The sequence below is a fragment of the Pristiophorus japonicus genome, chromosome 7 (genome assembly GCF_044704955.1).
Source record: "Pristiophorus japonicus isolate sPriJap1 chromosome 7, sPriJap1.hap1, whole genome shotgun sequence".
NCBI classification, from domain to species: Eukaryota; Metazoa; Chordata; class Chondrichthyes; family Pristiophoridae; genus Pristiophorus; species Pristiophorus japonicus.
In genome coordinates, this window is record NC_091983.1 from 16,694,222 (window position 1) to 16,712,325 (window position 18,104).

An 18,104-nucleotide genomic window follows, 5' to 3' on the forward strand; every position below is an offset into this window, starting at 1 on the left:
ACAGGCACGATGGGATGAATGACCACCTTCTGTGCTGTGAAATATTTTGATTCTACTGGTTTTGCATTATTGTATAGAAGTGTTTTCATGTACAGGTCCTAATATAATATTCTGGACCATTCTTTGTTTTATAATATATGGAGCATATCTATTAGAACTTGAAAGTTACTGATAAAATTATGAAAGCAATTATATTAAAATAAAAGGTACATGGCCTTTATTTGCTCAAAGTAATGTCCTTTTTAACATGCCCATCACTGCACAAAATATATATAAAAATAGAAAATGCTGGAAATATTCAGGAGGTCAGGCAGCATCTGTGGAGAGAGAAACAGAGTTCATGTTTCAGATTGACCAACTTTCGTCAGAACTGAGAAAAGTTAGGTTTTAAGCAAGTGCAGAGGCAGGGAAGCATAATATATTGTCTGTTTTGTGACGCTATTCCTCATTATAACATTATTCTTATTTTATATTAAAAGGTAAAATCCTTTTTGACGGAGACATAAACACACATGCACGCAACATATGGCCCACAGATATTCGAGTTTAAAATGAGACCTTGAGATAGTTCCAACGAAGGGTCACCGACCTGAAACGTTAACTCTGTTTCTCTCTCCACAGAGGCTGCCTGACCTGCTGAATATTTCCAGCATTTTCAGTTTTTATTTCAGATTCCAGCATCCGCAGTATTTTGCTTTTGATATGTTTCAGGAATCGGTTGCTTTGTATAGTTAATGAGCTACATACACAGTTATATGGCTATCTGATAAACCGAGCAATTCCCATTTGTCCTGGAGAGTTCGAACTCCAATGGATGATCATTCACTGCGACCCTCAGAGCGCAACGCGAATTTTGCTCCGAACGTCCCGTCCCAAATTCGGTAAGAAAATAACCGCCCATTCTTGAAGACTTGAACAAAAAGTGATGCAATTTCACATGGCTTACAAACTCCTTAATCTCGAAATCTTAATTTTATGAACAAGGATCGTTTTGCTTTCCTTCCTTGCTTAGAAACGAGCATGATTAGAAACGGATCTGTAAAGTGTGTGGAGACTGTAGAAAGGTAAGCTTGTGCATATCACCCTGAGACTCCTCCCAGTGACTGCCAAACCCTCCAATCATGTAGTCTGGCAGCGGGATATTAATAAACACAAGACCTCATTGCTAGGTCGGGGACAACGAGGGGGGATTTTCTTGGGGCCTAATATTCAACTAAGAGAAGAGAAAGGATCGAGGCAATCGTCCTGGCCATTGGGGAACCATGGCGAACTCTGGCAGGCACTCCGGACTCTTGTATCTAGTCATTTTTCTCCAGATAGTGCGGTTCGGTTTAACTCAAGTAAGTGGATATTAATTTTAACCCTACTATTTCTGTTTGAAGCTTGAGGCCGATCCTTATTGCACCTACCGCGTTGATATTTTGTTAGGGATTTTTTTTTTGGGCGGGGAACCACAAATGTTCTGTCTAAAATAGTTAAAGGCAAGCATTAAAACTGTGGTGGCCTGTAAGCCGCTGATTTCCAATCCATTGCAGCCAGTGTGACATAGGATTGAAGTGACGATAACACAATGCTGCATCTTTCTGTACCCGTGCGCTATCTGTGTGACCACTCCGGCATCGATCGTGGACCATTGGTGTCAATAAGTACACGGGTTGTTAAACACACTGAATCGATATAACACTCCTGACAATGTTCTGGCGCTATCTGCGGATGCACTTTCTCTAATTGTTATCTAGCCCTAGTAAGAAGCTGAACATTTATCGAAATAATTTTGAACGGAAAATTGGAACAGAGGGTGCTCGCTTCCTGCGACTGGTTTGAGGATACAGCGTTTGAATAGGCTGTGTGTGCACAGATATTGGTGATCGATAGCAAGCTGCTGTCGCCTTGTTAGCGGACGATTGTGGAGAACCAGGCTTGTATCTCGGAGTGTTGGATTGGCCAAGGGGGAGACGGGACTGAGCGAGGAGGATATGATACTCGTTATAGCTTGATGGTTCAAACTGCACTTTGTTTCATAGCTTCCCCATCGAGATCTATTCGAGCCTGTGGTGTAGTGTATTCCGTTAGCCCAACAGAGCGTCCCGTGTAGTATTGGATGTTGTTTTAGGCAGACGTGGGATTCGCTTATTCTAAATAGGCTTTTAATCTACATTTGCACAGGGCCTGGGCTAAGTTAAGAGCTGAAATAGAAGCAGTGAATAGTGCATGGAATTTTTTCAATAGCGTTGCTTTTCCGGCGTGTGGGAATGCCTTTTATAGACAGACACTGAAAGCTAAGAGTTATTAAGAGACCTCGAATGGATTGTTCCCTGAGGAATGTTCCCCAGCAGCAATATTGCCACACGCAAGAAATGACAATGGGCACTTCCAATCCAAGCATTTATAAAACACCAGATACCTTGCAATTTAAATTAATTCTTTAAACGGCGCTGTATAGACATCGTTTTTTGAAATAATGCAAACTTTTATATTTACTAACTTTTAAACCGCAGGATTCACCAAGTGATGTAGATGGCGCAGGTCCGGCAGGAGTCCCGGGAGTGGACGGGATTGATGTAAGTCATTAGATAAATCCTTTAAACACTGACCCCCCCCTTCCCCCTCCCCTCCCCCTCCCTTTCCCCCTTCCCTCCCCCTCCCTTTCCTTACGCCTATCCCCTTCCCCCTCTCTCTTTCCTTCTCCCCCCTTCCTCCTCACTTTCGACCTCCCTCCCCTTCCCCCTCGCTCCCTCTTCACCCCTCTCTCCCTCCTCCCCTTCCCCCTCCCCTCACCCCTCTCTCCCTCCTTCCCTCTCCCTTTCTCCCCCTCCCTCCTCATCCCTCTCTCCCCCTCCTCTCCTTCCTTTCCCCTCCCTCCTCCCCTTACCCCTCTCCCTCCTCACCCCTCCCCTCACCCCTCTCACCCTCCTCCCCTCTCACCCTCCTCCCCCCCCTCCCTCACCTCTCTCTCCACTCACCCTCCTCACCTCACCCCTCTTTCCCCTCACCATCCTCACCGTCGACTTCCCTCCCCCTCCCCCTCCCTTTGAAAACCACTGTCCCTCAGCAATATTGCAAATGAAAACCGGGACCTGTGAAGAAGGAAAGACAGACAGACAGACAGACTGCAGCCCTTCAAAGGCGCGGCATTGTCGTCTTATGGACCTGACTGGGACTGGGATGGAATAAGCTGCAATCTCTGCGGACAAAGTTCGCCACCCACATAAACATCACTAGTTTAAATCCATTGCCCTCACCCCCACCGACCACCGATCCCTCTCTCTTGAAGCACCGTCCCGTTTAACCATATCATTGAAATAACTTGACTTACTTTTGTGAGATTAGCCAACTTTCTGTGATTTACCTTTAGGGGGACCGAGGTCCGGATGGCTCCCCAGGACCACCGGTGAGTACTCTCTCCCTCTCCCTCCCCTTGTATATTTTCATCAGCATTATCTAGGTTTATAAAAGCAGACACAATAATCAATTAGCTATGATGCTCTCTCTTTCTCAACCTGGATTTATTTAGGGTCCGAAGGGTGAGCCAGGTCAGAGGGGCTCAGCTGGATTGGTGGGACCGGCGGGACGAGATGTAAGTATGAAATTGTTTTTCAGGGATCTTGATCCCGCTCAACAAGAGTCCGACAACAAAAGTGTGTTCAAAGCATCGAGGCGGAGAGGCGCCGTGCCGGCGGTGTAACCTTGACTCGGCCCCTTCACCTTCAGCTTGTCTGTAACCGAGGTAAAGGCAACTGAGCTTCAAAACCCGCGCCCACGGGGTTAAAGCGGCGAATTCCAGCCCTTCCGCTTTGAACAACGCCGTTATTGTGCTTATTATATAAATATAAAAGAAAAGGGTCTGAACCACATCCATACAGAATGCTAACAAAAATCCACACAGATCGAACAAATGCAATACTCAGACGCACTTCATGGCAAAGAAGGTGTCTGGTGAAGGGTTTTTATATTTATATGTTTAACATTGAACCACCCAGAGTCCAGAGGAGGGAGGGAGGGGTCCTCCAACTCTCAGCGGAGGTCCCCCAGTCTTCAAAACGGGTTCCTCCAGCCCTCAGTGGGTTCCCCCACCCTCAGCTCAGAGGGGTCCCCCACTCCATCAACAGGTTCACTCACCCTCTGCTCAGAGGGGTTCCCACAGCCCTCCAGAGGAGTCCCCTCTTCCCTCAGAGGGGATCCCCCAGCTTCAGCTCAGAGGGGTCCCCCACTCCTTTAAGGGGTTCACTCACCCTCAGCTCAGAGGGGTTCCCCCAGCTCTCAGAGGGGTCCCCTCCGCCCTCAGAGGGGGTTCCCCCAGCCCTTAGAGGGGTTCCCCCACCCTCAGCTCAGAGGGGTTCCCCCAGCCCTTAGAGGTGGTCTCCCGGCCCTCTGTCAGTTTTCTTCTTCCCATGCCCCAAGTAAAGGCAGAAAGAGGCAAGAGGAACTTTCACAGCAAGTCACTCTCCATTCCCGTGAGTAGGGTTGCCAACTGTCCAGGAGTGGCCTGGAGTCGCCACGAATTAAAGTCTCATCGCTAGCACACTGCTGCAAGCAGCCCTAGAGAAAAATCACCGGGGCCATAAAAACATACTGCTTTTAAAACTTTTTATTTGAACACATTTATTTACTAGTTCTAAAAATAATGGATGTGGGGAAATAAGGCTGTTTGACCGACAGTCAAGACTCATCCAGTTGGCAAATGGAAAATCTGTTCACTTTCCAATTGGTCGTGGGAAGGCGGGGCACCGTGAGGATTGGACGTATCAGGCGACCAATGGGAGGGGAGGGGGCGGTTGAAGGCAGGGGGTCACGTGATGAAACCTCCAGGAATATGTCCAACCATAGTTGGCAACCCAAGACACACAATGTTTAAAAGTCTCTGTGACCAAGTTGCATAGGTTAGAGATAGATAAGAGAGCGATTTAAAAAAAAATTAATAAGACAAAAAAATGACGAAACAGCCCCATGTCCTTGGGGGAAATGTGAAGGAGGAGCAGGGAGGGGAAGGGGAGGTGCTAAACCATTGTTCTCAAGAGTTACAGTTGCCAACTCCGGATGGAAGTATTCCTGGAGATTTCATCACATGCCCCCCAACTGCCCCGCCCAGTCAAACAATCTTTTTCCCCATCTCCAATATTTTCATAACTAATAAACAAGCGCTCACAGAAAATGGGAACAAAAACACCCACACAATTTTGTTCTAATGCCTCTATGATATTTCTCCTGGGTTGTTCAATCAGCACTCTGGAGATTAACCTTGTCTTGCCTCGGTTGAGTTGGCATATGAGGTCCAGCTGTACTCCACCAACTTTTTGGCTAGGACACCTGCACTTGGAAATAATGCCATGCGATCTGTTATGTCCACCTGAGAGAGCAGACGGAGCCTTGGTTTGATGTCTCACCCGAAAGACGGCACCTCCAACAGTGCAGCACTCCCTCAACACCGCACTAGGAATGTCAGTCTAGATTTATGTGCTTTAGTCCCAGGGAGGGGGCTTATGAACTAGAAACTTATGACTTAGAGGCGAGGGTGCTACAAAATGAACCAGAGCTGACACAACTTTAATCTTTAATTCCTGGCGGTTCCAGGATAATCCTGGAACGTTGGCAAGCCGATCAAAAGTTGATGCAAACCGTGAGCTAAAATGGCAGCTTAAAAAAAAACAATTTGTTGCCTTCCAAAAGAAGAATGCATATATAGAATGATTCTTTATATTGCAAAACAGTTGTTCACTTGTAACCGTACCACATTTAGAATTCTGTGGGGTAAATATGGGCAGATTGAAGGGATACCAACTCAAGCAAAAAACTCAAATAGTTTAAAGGGTAGTATCACTTAAATGTTTTTAGTTAATCGGCCAGCTATATTACACATTTTGTATCAATTAAAAAAGATGTAAAATTTTGACTGATGCAAAATCTGTGCTATACCTCGGGTCTGCAGTTACCTAAATTAGTGAGTTAATTGCAGCTCCAGTGACTGGGAGTTAACTATTTGGATAGTTAGTAAAAGTTAATAATGATAGTTAGATGCTACTTAATGTTTCCTGGCTTGGATGCCCTTGGATGAGGATCCATGTCTATACCAAGTGTCAATGTCTGGACGAGTCGATGGAGGTGCTCTCGGAACTTGTATGTGACCACCAATATATAATTGCACAGACGCGGACTCATTTATAAGATGACCTGACTGATTCCTGGGATGGCAGGACTGTCGTATGAGGAGAGATTGGGTCGACTAGGCCTGTATTCACTAGAGTTTAGAAGAATGAGAGGGGACCTCATTGAAACGTATAAAATTCTGACTGGGTTGGATAGACTGGATGCGGGGAGGATGTTTCCACTGGCTGGGAAGTCTAGAACAAGGGGTCACAGTCTCAGGATACGGGGTAGGAAATTTAGGACCGAGATGAGGAGAAATGTTTTCACTCAGAGGGAGGTGAACTTGTGGAATTCTCTACCACAGAAGGCTGTGGAGGCCAAGTCACTGAATATATTTAAGAGGGAGATAGATAGATTTCTAGAAACCAAAGGTATCAAGGGGTATAGGGAAAAAGCAGGAATATGGTGTTGAGATAGAGGATCAGCCATGATCATATTGAATGGTGGTGCAGACTTGAAGGGCCGAATGGCCGACTACTGCTCCTATTTTCTATGTTTCTATGATCTCCCTACTTTCCAGGCAAAAAACAGAAAAAAAACTATAAACCACTGTACACTACCCTCGGCATTAGCTCCCCAGCTTCTTGTACGCCTTTCCTCCCTGTCTCAGATTCTTGCCACTCTCCCCTCTCTCAGATTCCTGGTCTGTCTCTCCCTCCTCGCTCAGACACTTGCTTCACCTCTTCTGCCACTTCCTACCAGAAGCACTTCCATACTTTCTTTCAAGGCTTTACGGTGGATAATTGCAAGTTTAAATTAAAGGGAAAGTTTGCACAAGTGCCACAGTAACTGAAGTGCTATAACAGAAAGTATCTGTAATGATTTTTGCCAGTCACCCGGTGTTATCCCGTTTCACACTGCAAAAACCGCATGCTTGGAGCAGCCTGGGAGCAGACATATTGTTCAGCTGCTGCTGTGACATCCTGAAGCCCAACTCCAATGACATCACAAATGATGAGCACGGCCCACAGAATTTCTTTTGCCGTGTCTAAACCCAACCATGAGCACAAAGGCTGACAGAGCTGCACTTGAGTCTGAGTGTGCAAACTGTACATGGAGCAGCCGTTCCGAGGCTTCTACACAATGAACGTCCTGTCCAATTTGGAATGCAGTGCAGATGTACAAATGCGGGGCTAATCACCACTTGTTGGAGCAGAGTTGTTGGAAGATTCATTGGATTGTAGGGAAACTGTGTGACTTGACTGCCGGCAACCCCAGTACAGCTTCTCTTCCAGCAATCGCAGAGTCAGAGTTCATGTGATTTCTCTGTAATGGTAAATTCAGCTGTGTTCTTGAATGGAGTCATACTTGACAGGAGCTCAGGCTTACATAGGATTACATACAGCACAGAAACAGGCCATTCAGCCCAATCAGTCCATGCCGACGTTTATGCTCCACTCGAGCCTCCTCCTGACTTTCCTCATCTCAATCTATCCACATAACCCTCTATTACCTTCTCCTCCATATGCTTGTCTTGCCTCCCCTTAAATGCATCTATACTATTTGCTTCAACCATTCCCTGTGGTAGTGAGTTCCACATTCTCACCACTCTTTGGGTAAAGAAGTTTCTTCTGAATTCCCTACTGGATTTCTTGGTGACTACCTTATATTGATGGCCTCTAGTTATGCTCTTCCCCACAAGTGGAAACATTCTCTCTGTATCTGGTTGTTAATAGTTCCCTTGACACTGCTGAACTTTGTCCTGCACAGTCGTCTTTTTCTGCACCCGGCCGTTATGACAATCAATCTGCAAAAACAGAACCAATAATTTAGGTGGCAGAGCAACTGCGAGGATAGAAGTACCCCAAGCCTCAATTCAATTACTCAATTCAATCGGAAAAAGTCAATTCCCAAACCGGAGTGATCGGTTTAGGTATTTGCGCTCCTGGCTTGGAGTTTCGTCTGTCAGGCCTGTACACCAAGAATTTGGGTGCGTGGTTTTCTGCCCATTAAAATGAATGGTTGGAGGGCACCTGTGCAGATGCCCATTATGCACTGTTGGTGGTTGAAGCTTTGCACCAGGAGTGCGAATTCGTAAAGCTACTCCACAGGAATCCAGGCAGATAGGTTTAAAATAGTGGCCACCCACTTACCAACCCAGTGATTAACAGTGCCGCACAGCAAACGCAAAAATATAAAGCACCATTTGCAGTCAACTGGTAGAGTATGAACAGAGTATTTGAGGAGGATAGAGTATATTACGGGAGCCTCTGCTCCCAGCGAGGGGCGGCACTCTCATGGAGTGCTTGTAAAGAAAATTGCAGGTGCACTGCCCATAACTTCCTGTCCCGGAAAATCACTATTTGTTCACCTGCAATTTCCCAAACCCGGTTCCTTGCGAGAGTCGTTCCCCATTGGAAGCATCAAATTGTGGAATTAGTTCTTGCATAAACCAAAAGCATCCTTTTATTACAGTTTAAAAAGAAAATCCTAATTTTACCAAAAGCTCTTAGAATGTACATTTTGAGAGTACATAGGAACAGGAGGAGGCCATTCACCCCCTCAAGCCGGTTCCACCATTCAGTTAGATCATGGGCAATTTGCATCTTAACTCCATCTTCCCGTCTTGGTTCCGAAAACCTTAATACCCTTGCCTAACAAAAATCTATCAATTTCGGTTTTGAAATTTTCAATTGTTCCCCAGCCTCAACAGCTTTTTGGGGGAAGAGAGTTCCAGATTTCCACGACCCTTTGTGTGAAGAAATGCTTCCTGACATCACCTTTGAACGGCCGAGCTCTAATTTTATGATTATGCCCCCTTGTTCTGGACTTCCCCACCAGAGGAAATAGTTTCTCTCTACCTACCCTATCAAATCCTTTAATCATCTTAAACACCTCAATTAGATCACCCTTTAATCTTCTATACTCCAGGGAATACAAGACTAGACAGTGCAATCTATCTCATAATTTAACCCTTTTAGTTTTGGTTTGAATAAAAATGTTTGTAACACGTGTTACAGTAATCTGATTACATGGATATCAGAATGTCAATAATTTTAAATTGTGGACAATTCAGAACTGAGATAAAGTGGTGCATCTTTGTGCCTTCACTAGTCATCTCTGCATATATTCAGAATGAAATGGAGAGAAAGATGCATTGTATTACATGCAGGCAGTACATAAACCAATACTAACATAAAGGTGGCCCGGATTTTGCACTGAGAATAACGGTGAGGCTATCAGCGCTCACCATTATTACGGAGAAAATCGGACAGCAACTTTCGGCGTCCGCGCATACAGATTTAAACGCGGAAATCCAGAAGTTGCGGTCTGAGTTACCCCACTACTCCACAGGGTTCGCTGTAACAGTCCTTGCAGAGAGACTCGCCACTAAAATCAATGCAGTGGCATGAACTTGCGGTGATTGCCCAAGTGTTCACCACTAAAGACAGCAGAAAAAGTTAGGGCTGGTGTATTTAGGCCTATGTGAATTTTTAACGGCTTGCTAATTGATCATTACTACCAAACAACCTCTCTGGCCCTGAAAATATAATTTTACAAATGTGGAGTTAATTAATGTTGGAGATTTAAAAAAAAAACCTTTTTACTTTTTCTGTCTTGTCTATTTTATCTCTCTCTTAATTCCATCTGTCCTTCCCAATCTTTATTTTGCTTTCTGTACATTATTTAAATTGAATTTATACTTCCTGGTTTCGACTTTGCGTGGCTCGACCAGGATTCTTCAATCTGATTGGTTGAAGTGTCTCACTGTTTCTTGCGCTGCTCACTGATGCCCAAGATCCCCGAGAGAGGGCCCGCACTGGAACAGATGCTGGATTAGAGCAAGTCTGCTCTCTAAAGCCCTCAAAAATTTGTGGGCAGCTGTCAGCGAGGTGAACGGCGAGTGCTATTCCTTCGTCACAGACCGCAAAATCTCAGCCAATAAATTAAAATAGATCGTACATCTCTTGTGGTATGGCTTATGGGTAATCCAGGGCTTGAAGCATGGCTTCTCAGTGCCTCTGGTCCCACTCTGAAACACTCCCCCCTCTGTGAGACCCCAGTGCCCCTGGTCCCACTCTGAAACTCTCCTCCCTCTGTGAGACCCCAGTGCCCCTTTGCCCACTCTGAAACACTCCTCTCTCTGTGAAATCCCAGTGCCCCTGGTCCCACTCTGAAACACTCCCCCCTCTGTGAGACCCCAGTGCCCCTGGTCCGACTCTGAAACATTCCCCCCTCTGTGAGACCCCAGTGCCCCTGGTCCCATTCTGAAACACTCCCCCCTCTGTGAGACCCCAGTGCCCCTGGTCCCACTCTGAAACACTCTCCCCTCTGTGAGACTCCAGTGCCCCTGGTCCCACTCTGAAACACTCCCCCCTCTGTGATTCCCCAGTGCCCCTGATCCCACTCTGAAACACTCCACCCTCTGTGAGACCCCAGTGCCCCTGGTCCCACTCTGAAACACTCCCCCCTCTGTGAAATCCCAGTGCCCCTGGTCCCACTCTGAAACACTCCCCCCTCTGTGAGACTCCAGTGCCTCTGGTCCCACTCTGAAACACTCCCCCCTCTGTGAGACCCCAGTGCCCCTGGTCCCACTCTGAAACACTCCTCCCTCTGTGAGACCCCAGTGCCCCTGTTCCTACTCTGAAACACTCCCCCCTCTGTGAGACCCCAGTGCCCCTGGTCCCACTCTGAAACACTCCCCCCTCTGTGAGACCCCAGTGTCCCTGGTCCCACTCTGAAACACTCCTCCCTCTGTGAGACTCCAGTGCCCCTGTTCCTACTCTGAAACACTCCCCCCTCTGTGAGACCCCAGTGCCCCTGGTCCCACTCTGAAACACTCCTCCCTCTGTGAGACTCCAGTGCCCCTGGTCCCACTCTGAAACACTCCCCCCTCTGTGAAATCCCAGTGCCCCTGTTCCTACTCTGAAACACTCCCCCCTCTGTGTGACCTCAGTGCCCCTGGTCCCACTCAGAAACACTCCCCTCTGTGAGACCCCAGTGCCTCTGGTCCCACTCTGAAACACTCCCCCCTCTGTGAGACTCCAGTGCCCCTGGTCCCACTCTGAAACACTCCTCCCTCTGTGAGACTCCAGTGGCCCTGGTCCCACTCTGAAACACTCCTCCCTCTGTGAGACTCCAGTGCCCCTGGTCCTACTCTGAAACACTCCTCCCTCTGTGAGACCCCAGTGCCCCTGGTCCTACTCTGAAACACTCCTCCCTCTGTGAGACTCCAGTGCCCCTGTTCCTACTCTGAAACACTCCTCCCTCTGTGAGACTCCAGTGCCCCTGTTCCTACTCTGAAACACTCCTCCCTCTGTGAGACCCCAGTGCCCCTGTTCCTACTCTGAAACACTCCCCCCCTCTGTGAGACCCCAGTGCCCCTGGTCCCACTCTGAAACACTTCCCTCTGTGAGACCCCAGTGCCTCTGATCCCACTCTGAAACACTCCCCCCTCTGTGAGACTCCAGTGCCCCTGGTCCCACTCTGAAACACTCCTCCCTCTGTAAGACTCCAGTGCCCCTAGTCCTACTCTGAAACACTCCTCCCTCTGTGAGACCCCAGTGCCCCTGGTCCTACTCTGAAACACTCCTCCCTCTGTGAGACTCCAGTGCCCCTGTTCCTACTCTGAAACACTCCTCCCTCTGTGAGACTCCAGTGCCCCTGTTCCTACTCTGAAACACTCCTCCCTCTGTGAGACCCCAGTGCCCCTGTTCCTACTCTGAAACACTCCTCCCTCTGTGAGACTCCAGTGCCCCTGGTCCCACTCTGAAACACTCCTCCCTCTGTGAGACTCCAGTGCCCCTGGTCCCACTCTGAAACACTTCTCCCTCTGTGAGACCCCAGTGCCCCTGGTCCTACTCTGAAACACTCCCTCCCTCTGTGAGACCCCAGTGCCCCTGGTCCCACTCTGAAACACTCCTCCCTCTGTGAGACTCCAGTGCCCCTGGTCCCACTCTGAAACACTCCCCCCTCTGTGAGACCCCAGTGCCCCTGGTCCCACTCTGAAACACTCCCCCCTCTGTGAGACTCCAGTGCCCCTGGTCCCACTCTGAAGTAACCGCCTCATGGAAGTTCAGATTCCGATGCTGCTAATATTCCCTTGATTGGTTCCTGGGATCTTCACCAATGAAGAAGAAGAAGGAAACTGACATGGCACGTTCATGACCTACACTACGGTCACAAACTGGAGTTACAATCTTCCTGGTGCCATGCTCAAGGGGTGTGAGTTGGGCTCCTGAATGGCAAATCCCATTGATTTGCTTCATGCATTCTGGAGTGGGATTGGGACCATCACTGCTGGGTTCAGAGTTCCTGAGTTAGGGAGGGAAAATTATCCAAGGTTCCAATTGCCATGTGCTACATAGCTGACCTGAGTGCACATGTCTGGATATTGAACAAATACAGTACTGGTCTTGGCCACAACTATGACCCTCCCCACCATATTGGGTCAATAAACCATTCAGGCTCACTGTTTAAGCTCACACACAAAAAATGACGAATTGAGATTACTAGAGAATGCCAACATGCTAGGAACTGTGTCCCAAAGGGAGTTACCACCTCCAGGGGAGGAGTGGAGACAAGGATTTCAGTTGTTAATTTTAAATCTGAGATTTTAAATCTGTCAACCAAAGGTATTATGGGATATGGGGCAAAGGTGGGCATATGGAGTTAGGTCGCAGATCAGCCCTGATCTCATTGAATGGTGGAACAGGCTCAAGGGGCTAAGTGGCCTACTCCTGTTCCTATGTTCCTAAGGATGCAAAAATTGAAAGATCTGGGGTACTGGTATAACAACATCACCTCACTAGTCGAGCAGAATTTTGTTTATCCTAGTTAGTGCCACTCCAATTTCTTCTGAAACTTGGAACACATCTGCACAAAGGTGTCACATTACATCCATTTACTGGTGTTCATTTGCCAACCCGAGGGTGATGATTTGTGCCAGTAAAATGATAGGCCATAATGAGTAAGATGGCGACAAAATGTTGTGATGTTTATTGGTTCCGGGATGGCTAGCGGGCTTCAGATGTTATATTTGAGCTGAAATATTGCAATGCTAGTGTCAAGCTTCCTACACAGATGGCTTCACTGGAGGTGGCACAGTCAAATCAAATACAATTCACCATCTCTGCAGTAGGATTTCTCGGCTAAATCTATGATTCTGGTGGCTGAAACTTGGTACCAGGTCTGTGGAGGGAGGGGTTGATGGGCCAAATTGCCTTTCTTTTGCTCAGTATTATGTTTTTATAAATTGAAGGATTTAGTTGATCAAAAGTAAGACTCAAGCAAAAGAAAGAAAGAAAGACTTGCATTGATATAGTGCCTTTCATGACCTCAGGATGTCCCAATGCGCTTTACAGCCAATAAAGTACTTTTTGAGTGTAGTCACTGTTGTAATGTAGGAAACATGGCAGCCAATTTGTGCACAGCAAGCTCCCACAAATAGCAATGTGATAATGACCAGATAATCTGCTTTGTGTTATGTTGATTGAGGGAAAAATATTGGCCAGGACACTGGGGATAATTCCCCTGCTCTTCTTCGAAATAGTGCCATGGGATCTTTTATGTATCATCCGAAAGACAACACTTCTGACATTTCAGCACTGCACTGGAGTGTCAGCTTAGACATTTGTGCTCAAGTCTCTGGAGTAGGACTTGAACCCACAACCTTCTGACTCAGATCAAGCGTGCTATCCAATGGAATAAATGTGAAGCAGAACTACTTTAGCGCCGTTTATCTGCAATTGTCTACTTCGCATGTACAGAACGAACAATTACGGAAATCTCTATGTCAGTGGGTGTCAAAGAACATGGAACTTTGATAGGATTGGATTGATTTTAATGGCGTGAAAATAGGGAGAGTAGTGAATTGAGTGTGGCAACCTCGGCAATTGATTCTTTGATCTGCACTGCTGTCAGTTACACACTGTGGACTACTTACGATATTATGGAGCAAACAAGGAAATACATTTCTGAGTCATTGAATTTCCAATGATGAGGAATATTGATTTAATTGAATTGATTTTTATGGCTGAAATATTGAAATGCCATAAATTGGACATGCTGACCTCTGCAGCCAATCCTTCAATCAGAACAGTGTGGAATGGATTGCTTTTGCCAAGATTAATAACCCCGAGCTTGATGAGCACTTAAAATTCAACAGTATTGCTCCACATGAAGCTCCGTCCACACAATGCGTCTTTTCCTGACTCAGAGAGAACACTCGTCACTGAGTCAGAAGGTTGTGCGTTCAAATCCAACTCCAGAAACTTGAGCAGAGGAAAATCTAGGCTGACACTCCAGTGCAGCACTGAGAGAGAGCTGCACCATCGGAGCTGCCATCTTTCGGTTGAGACGTTAAACTGAGTCTGCTCGCTAGGGTGGATGAAAAAGATCCCATGACACTATTTCGAAGAAGAGTAGAGGAGTTATCCCCAGTGTACTGGCCAATATTTATTCCTCAATTAAAACAGATTATCTGGTCATTATCACATTGCTGTTTTTGGGAGCTTGCTGTGCGCAAATTGGCTGCCGTGTTTCCTACATTACAACAGTGACTACACTCCAAAAGTACTTTATTGACTGTAAAGCGCTTTGAGACATCCTGAGGTAGTGAAAGGCGCAATATAAATGCAAGTCATTCTTTTTTTTCTTTCATGTAGCCGAGGAACTATGTCGAGCCCTCTCCCCCCAAAACCATGGAAGGTCACAAAGCCAAAAATTCACAGGGCATCGTTGCAGCCCACATACTAATATCACTTAAAAACTCTAGTCATTGGACCTGACCCCAGGCACTTTATAAGGTTCACTCCCAACCACACCACTGTATTACGAAGTTGGCATGGTGAAATCCCACAATGAATCCTGACATTTTCACCTCCCAGATTAACGTTGCCAGTCAGTTTGTTCTCTCACGGTCACTTTAATTTTGAGCAGCACTCTGTTTTTACAGTTCTGCCTATCTCTGCCTGCTGAACATTGAAGGACGTTACCATTTGTTCACTCTACAAGTTGGGTCTTGTGGTCTGTTTAAAAAAACTGGAAGCCTGAAATGGAGCAGAGCTGAATGCCAGTTAACTGTACGACCAGAGAGTATTATAGAATCATAAACATTTACAGCACGGAAGGAGGCTATTTCGGCCCATTGTGTCCGCGTCGGCCGACAAAGTGCTATCCAGCCTAATCCCACTTTCTAGCTCTTGGTCCGAAACATTGCAGACTACAGCACTTCAAGTGCACATCCAAGTACTTTTTAAATGTGGTGAGGGTTTCTGCCTCTGCCACCCTTTCAGGCAGTGAGTTCCAGACCCCCATCACCCCCTGGGTGAAAACATTTGCCCTCAAATCTTCTTTAAACCTCCTACCAATTACTTTAAATTTATGCCCCCTGTTTATTGACCCCTCTGCTAAGGGAAATAGGTCCTTCCTATCCACTCTATCTATACCCCTCATAATTTTATACACCTCAATAAGGTCTTCCCTCAGCCGCCTCTGTTCCAAAGAAAACAAACACAGCCTATCCAATCTTTCCTCATAACTAAAATTCTCCAGTCAAGGCAACAACCTTGTTAAATCTATTCCGTACCCTCTCTAGTGCAATCACATCTTTCCCATAATGTGGTGACCAGAACTGCACGCAGTACTCTAGCTGTGGCCTAAATAGTGTTTTATACAGTTCAAGCATAACCTCCCCGCTCTTGTATTCTAAGCCTCAGCTAAGAAAAGCAAGTATTCCGAATGCCTTCTTAACCATCTTATCTACCTGGCTTGCTACCTTCAGGGATCTGTGGACATGCACTCCAAGGTGAGCGGAAATTTAAAAAAGTCAAAGAATAAGGAGAAGACAATAGGTTTGCACTGGGGGAAATGACAATCAGAGCGTGACAGGAAGGGACAATGTATAAACAAAAAAGTGTATCAGAAAGTGGGGTCAAAGTAGGAAAAAATGGTAAAAAAACAAATTTAAAAGCTCTTTATCTGAATGCATACAGCATTCGTAACAAAATAGATGAGTTGACGGCACAAATAGATACAAATGGGTATGATATGATAGCCATTACAGAGACATGGTTACAAGATGACCAAGGCTGGGAACTCAATATTCAGGGGTATTTGACAATTCAAAAGGACAGGCAGAAAGGAAAAGGAGATGGGATAGCTCTGCTAATAAAAGATGAGATCAGTGAGTTAGTGAGAAACGATATTGGCACAGCAGATCAAGATGTTGAATTAGTTTGGGTGGAGATAAGGAATAATAAGGGGAAAAGGTCACTGGTGGGCGTAGTCTATAGGCCCCCTAACAGTAGCTACACTGTTGGACGGAGTATAAATCAAGAAATAATGGAGACTTGTAAAAAAGGAATTGCAATAATCATGGGCGATTTTATATTGATTGGAAAAAGAAAATTGACCAGGGTAGCCTTGAGGAAGAGATCATAGAGTGTATCCGGGATAGTTTCCTTGAACAGTACGTTGCGGAACCAACCAGGGAGCAGGCTATCTTAGATCTGTTACTGTGTAATGAGACAGGATTAATAAATGATCTCCTAGTAAAGGATCCTCCAGGAATGAGTGACCATAGCATGGTTGAATTTTAAATTCAGTTGGAGGGTGAGAAAGTTGGATCTCAAACCAGTGTCCTAAGCTTAAATAAAGGCAACTACAAAGATATGAAGGCAGAGTTGGATAAAGTGGACTGGAAAAATTGATTAAAGAGTGAGATGGTTGATGAGCAGTGACAAACATTTAAAGAGATATTTCATAACTCGCAACAAAAATATATTCCAATGAGAAGGAAAGACTAAGGGAACGGTTAACTATCGGTGGCTAACTCAGGAAATAAAGGATGTTATCAAATTGAAAACAAGGGCATACCAAATGGCCAAGATTTGTGGGAGGCCAGAGGATTGGGAAACTTTTGAAAGTCAGCAAAGAACGACTAAAAAAATAATAAAGAGGTGGAAGATAGATTATGAAAGTAAACTAGCACGGAATATAAAAACAGATAGTAAGAGTTTCTACAGGGACATTAAAAGGAAAAGAGTGGCTAAAGTAAAGGTTGGTCCCTTAGCGGATGAGATTGGGGAATTAATAATGAGGAACAGTGAAATGGCAGAGACTTTGAATAAATATTTTGTGTCGGTCTTCACAGTAGAAAACACTAAAAACATCCCAATAGTGGATAATCAAGGAGCTATAGGGAGGGAGGAACTAAAAACAATCACTATCACTAAAGAAGAAGTACTTGGTAAAATAATGGGATTAAAGGCGGACAAGCCCCCTGGATGGCTTGCATCCTAGGTTCTTAAAAGAAGTGGCTGCAGAGATAGTGGATGCATTGTTTGTAATCTACCAAAATTCCCTGTATTCTTGGGAGGTCCCAGCAGATTGGAAAACCGCAAATGTAACGCCCCTATTTAAAAAAGGAGGCAGACAGAAAGCAGGAAACTAAAGACCAGTTAGCCTAATATCTGTTGTTGGTAAAATGCTGGAGTCCATTCTTAAGGATGCAGTAGCAGGACATTTGGAAAAGCACAATTCAGTCAGCATGGTTTTATGAAAGGGAAATCATGTTTAACAAATTTGCTGGTGTTCTTTGAGGATGAAATGAACAGAGAGGATAAGGGGGAACCAGTGGATGTGATGTATTTGGAATTCCAGAAGGCATTTGATAAGGTGCCACATAAAAGACTATTGCACAAGATAAAAGTTCACGGGGTTGGGGGCAATATATTAGCATGGATAGAGGATTGGCTAATTAACAGAAAACAGAGAGTCTGGATAAATGGGTCTTTTTCCGGACGGCAAACAATGACTAGTGGGGTGCTGCTGGGGCCTCAACTATTTACAATCTATATTAATGACTTGGATGAAGGGAGCGAGTGTAATGTAGCCAAGTTTGCTGATGATATATAGATGGGTAGGAAAGCAAATTGTGAGGAGGACACAAAAAATCTGCAAAGGGATATAGACAGGCTAAGTGAGTGGGCAAAAACTTGACAGGTGGAGTATAATGT

At 45.7% G+C, this 18,104-nt stretch overlaps 1 protein-coding gene across 2 annotated transcripts in view; it reads left to right on the forward strand.

The window, feature by feature from the left end:
* Positions 1–1,189: 1,189 nt before the first annotated feature.
* The window catches only part of col9a1b (collagen, type IX, alpha 1b), a 152,043-nt gene continuing 135,128 nt past the window's right edge, over positions 1,190–18,104 (forward strand). For both annotated transcript variants that reach the window (XM_070884857.1, XM_070884858.1), the window contains exons 1-4: positions 1,190–1,340; positions 2,499–2,561; positions 3,356–3,391; positions 3,515–3,577. In XM_070884857.1, the coding sequence (XP_070740958.1) occupies positions 1,263–1,340; positions 2,499–2,561; positions 3,356–3,391; positions 3,515–3,577 (240 nt within the window). In that variant the 5' untranslated portion in view covers positions 1,190–1,262. The remainder of the gene's footprint in view (positions 1,341–2,498; positions 2,562–3,355; positions 3,392–3,514; positions 3,578–18,104) is intronic.